The sequence below is a fragment of the Fragaria vesca genome, linkage group LG5 (genome assembly GCF_000184155.1).
Source record: "Fragaria vesca subsp. vesca linkage group LG5, FraVesHawaii_1.0, whole genome shotgun sequence".
Taxonomy (NCBI): Eukaryota; Viridiplantae; Streptophyta; class Magnoliopsida; order Rosales; family Rosaceae; genus Fragaria; species Fragaria vesca.
The window spans coordinates 7,783,680-7,787,794 of record NC_020495.1 but is presented as its reverse complement, the minus strand read 5'-3'; the positions used below and the strand labels follow the sequence as shown (position 1 = coordinate 7,787,794).

Here is a 4,115-nt window from a genome sequence, read left to right as displayed (position 1 = left end):
TATATTAGACAGTATTTTTAAGCTAGGAAGTATTCATTTTTTATTTTTTATTTTTAATTGGATATTGCTGGATTGTTGCCTTATTGATTTTGTTGATTAAGAATTTTATGTTAGTGTTATGTTATTGTGTTTTCAGTTTTTAACTTATGATATAATAATTCAGTTTATATGATCTAATGATCAATATATATATATATATATATATTTTAACGATCGGTACTTTATATGTGAACCCCTCTTAAGATGAATTCATGGCTCCGCCACTAATGGCCTGTATCAGATTCTTGCGCCGCAAGTTAAGGAAGAAAACAAAGAACAAGTGAGAGCCATCGCAGAACTTGCAAAGCAATGCCTCAAGTTGAGCAGTGCAGAAAGACCAACAATGGAAGAAGTGGCCAGGGAGTTAAACAGGCTGTCGGACACTTATCTTACAGTTCATGTTAATTAATTTCTCTTCTCTTCTCCTATCTAGCAGCTATATGTACATGTTTGCTTCTTATATGTGATGCAATATTGTTAATTCAGCTTGCATTCTTTATCTGAACATACAGATTAAGTTGGGAATTGGGACGCAGCAACTAGTATATGTTTCTGAAACAAATCACAAAAGCTACCTAACTAGTATATGTTGCCTTGTTTCATGTCAATGCTCTGCGTGCAATAGCTGGTTTAAGTACTGTAAACATAAATTACATGCTATCAATATATAATCAATTAATGAATCAAAACCTGGATCAAATAGATGAACTAGTGGACTGAGTGTCAGAACTCAGAAGTGACCGGACGGCGGAGGGAGGTCCGATCTCCGTCGTCGCTGCAAAGCAGCTTGAGACCGAGGGCGGTCTGAGTTGTGTTCTGACGTTGTACAAGCTAATCCATATTTTTATCTAGTCCCAAACTGACGGCTGAGATCTTATGGTTTATAAAATCCAACGATCCAGATCAACTCTCTTTATTTTCTATTTTTAATTAAATTTTTGGATAATATCAACTTCTAAAAATCATTAAAAATAGCTCCAATATTTGAAAACGCTTCTGTAAAATTCTACGAACTCGTAACGACGTCTAGGTTAATCCTATGGGTTCGAAAGACATACAAAACTCAACAAACTAAAAATTTAAAAAAAATTCAAAAGAATTGAAAGAATAATAGAAATCGAAATAAAAATAGCTCGAAAAATATTTTTCTTTTAAAAATATAAATTCGAAATTCCAAGATGTTACATGGATGCAAGTTAATTTGTAGCTAGGTTAATCGATTAGAATGATCTTCTAAAAAAAATAAAAAAATAAAAAATTAGAATACGTAAAAACAACATGAAAGCCAAACAAAACACACGTGCTGCATTCCAATTTCTCTAGCATGCATGAGATCTCTCTTCCTTCTCCGATGTTCCTGTAACAAATACTCAACCTTATCCAGATATACTGACAATTAACACCACTTCTCCCGCAAGACACAAACTCCTTACATTTTTACCAGCTAGGTAGAAATATATTTGCCCACGTTTGACATTTACGTTCGGACACGTAAATTTCTCATGTTTGTTTCTTGGTTTGATCAACATACACAGATATAGCTCGATAATGATCCATGACTAGGTCTCTTCCTAGCTCATTCGATGGCATATCCATGACTAGGTCAAACCCAAACAGTAAACGCCACTCTAATCTCCCCAGCTTCCAGCTATACAACACAGTGAGAATCGTGGTGATCAACAAACAGAGACCTTTTTGTGTTGTCTTTATATATCAAAGTCCTACTAGGATTCATTTTCCACGTCAAATATACACGCACGCCACTGTCGTCTATATATATGAGAGCTCCCATTTCCTTGGATCAATCTCATTTCCAAGTCTTAGCAGGGAATATATAGTATGGAAGCCCAGAAAGGAGAAGGAGAAGTGGTGATGAGTTCTGATTTGCTGCTTCCAGTTGGGTTTAGGTTTATGCCAACAGATGAAGAGCTCGTCAGATACTATCTAATGAACAAAGCTTGTTTTAGAGCTGTACCAGTTGCTGATGCGATTCAGGAGATCGATGCGACTCGGTTTTACAGCAACCATCCGAAGAATCTAGGTATACTATAGCTGGTTACCTTCTCCCTTCCCCTTTTCGTTTCATGAATCTCAATATATGTATGATATATTGCATGCTGCTAGCTTATGTAAGTTGAGGAATCTATATATTCACCGACAGAAGATGGTGAAATATATATGTGATTAATTGTTTTAGTGTAGCACGTACAGAAGCCTCCATTTAAGATCATGACAAATGTTATTGATCGATCAGGACGATGTCGTGATCATGTGTATCGGATCTCCCATATATTAGACCGGAAATGGAGTAGGCTAGGGTTTTGGAATGCAGATCGAGTCCCATGACCTACCTGAACCCTTTACCTAATATGACATTCTTTACCTAAGAATCGATGAAATACAACACAACTTCGAGAGAGATGGATTTGTGTTATATGTATGGGAATATATTGAATCATTGAACCTTCTTCTAACCTATTTTTCACTCTGCGAGCCTAACCTCAAAACATTTGAAACAACAAGTTTTCGAGTGACATGCTAGACTCAATATATATCTCAAAATTCTTTAGACATAAGCTTCCCAAACATAGTTATTTGGTTTTTTTTTTTTTTTTTTTCATGTATATATGCTAGCTAGCTATTCTTAGCTTTTTGTATCACCCATGTATATATGCTAGCTAGCTATTCTTAGCAATCTAGATAGGTTTTCTCGTAATGCAGCTCCAACTTAAATCGAGTCTTTAAATATAGAGGTTTATATATACGCAGTCGCATCGTTTCGCATGCATATATTCTTTATGCGCATGGATATATTCTATATGCTTCAGTTCAAGTAACATATTTGGCTGACCAGCATTTTACTTCAACAATGCAGTGACGTTCTCTAATGGGGAGAGGGAGTGGTTCTTCTTTATACACGAAGACGATGAAAATTACAGTGGCAGCTGCTGCAGCCATGCCCAGAGAAGAAGAAATGTTCGAGAAGTCGGAAACGGGATAGGGTTTTGGAAACCAAGCGGATCAGAAAACCCGATCTACAGTAAAGATGGAAATGTCTTCGCCACCAAGATCTTCCTCACTTACTTCTCCGGAAGTTGTCACTCCAAAAAACCAAAGAGAACTCACTGGAAAATAGTCGAGTACCATTTACAGATAAGAAGAGAGTGGGTGGTGCTGGGAAAATTACAGAGAGGAATGGATTACACTGGTTTTTGATCGAGGATTGATTATTTACTTATTATTTTTTTACAATTCTTTGGCAGCCAATAGCTAGGTTTCTCATTCATTTGAATAAGGCTGCAAGTGTATGTTATTCTTTTTCATTCATCGGAAAATCAATATACCCTTATTTGTGGTATATTGTTTTTCCGATGAAGTTTGTAGGTGTATTGTTACAATAAACTCTTATCGATAGAGAAATGAAATTCTTTTTCTTAAGTATTTTTGTTGTATGACCTGGGAATTGCTTCAGTAGCATACATTTGGTGCAGATGATTCATTGCTTGTGCTGTTGTAGAATCAACAATGTAGGAGAGGTTGGTTCTGTAGATGTGAAAATAATGAGGATGTGTTGGATACTTGGATTGATAGAAACAGAAACATCCCCTAATTGGGTACACAATTTACTGATTAGAAAGAAAAAAAAGCCAGAACCGAGCACTAGCTTATGGGGTTTGATTATATATAAACAGGTGATCATGATCTTGATGCCCCATTCATTGCTTCATCTGTGAAATGAAGTTGTCCAGATTCTTTGCAGAAGATCCTCCTTCACTAATACTCTGAAGAGCCATTTCCTTCAGCTTTAATGCATTGGCTCGTATACCATCATCGGCAACCAAACTGTCCAGTTTCCTTCTGATTTCATGCCTAGTAACAATTCCATACTCATCTGGGCTCAAGGCCAGACCAACTTTATAGCCATTACAGATGCAACTCCGGTTGTAAAACTGATCGGCAAAGTATGGCCAACAGAGGAAGGGGACGCCCATGCTTAAGCCATCCATAATCGAGTTCCAACCACAATGAGTCAGAAACAAGCAACTGATGGGTGAGCCAACACCTGTTCTTGGGGT

The 4,115-nt window shown here is 36.8% G+C and overlaps 1 protein-coding gene across 1 annotated transcript; it reads left to right on the top strand.

Annotated features, from left to right (window-relative positions):
• The first annotated feature begins 1,878 nt into the window (after nucleotides 1–1,878).
• LOC101301877 (NAC domain-containing protein 102-like) lies at nucleotides 1,879–3,255 on the top strand. Its single transcript, XM_004301075.1, has 2 exons — nucleotides 1,879–2,080; nucleotides 2,894–3,255. The coding sequence occupies exons 1-2, from the start codon at nucleotides 1,879–1,881 to the stop codon at nucleotides 3,253–3,255; spliced, it is 564 nt and encodes a 187-aa protein (XP_004301123.1).
• The last annotated feature ends 860 nt before the right edge of the window (nucleotides 3,256–4,115 follow it).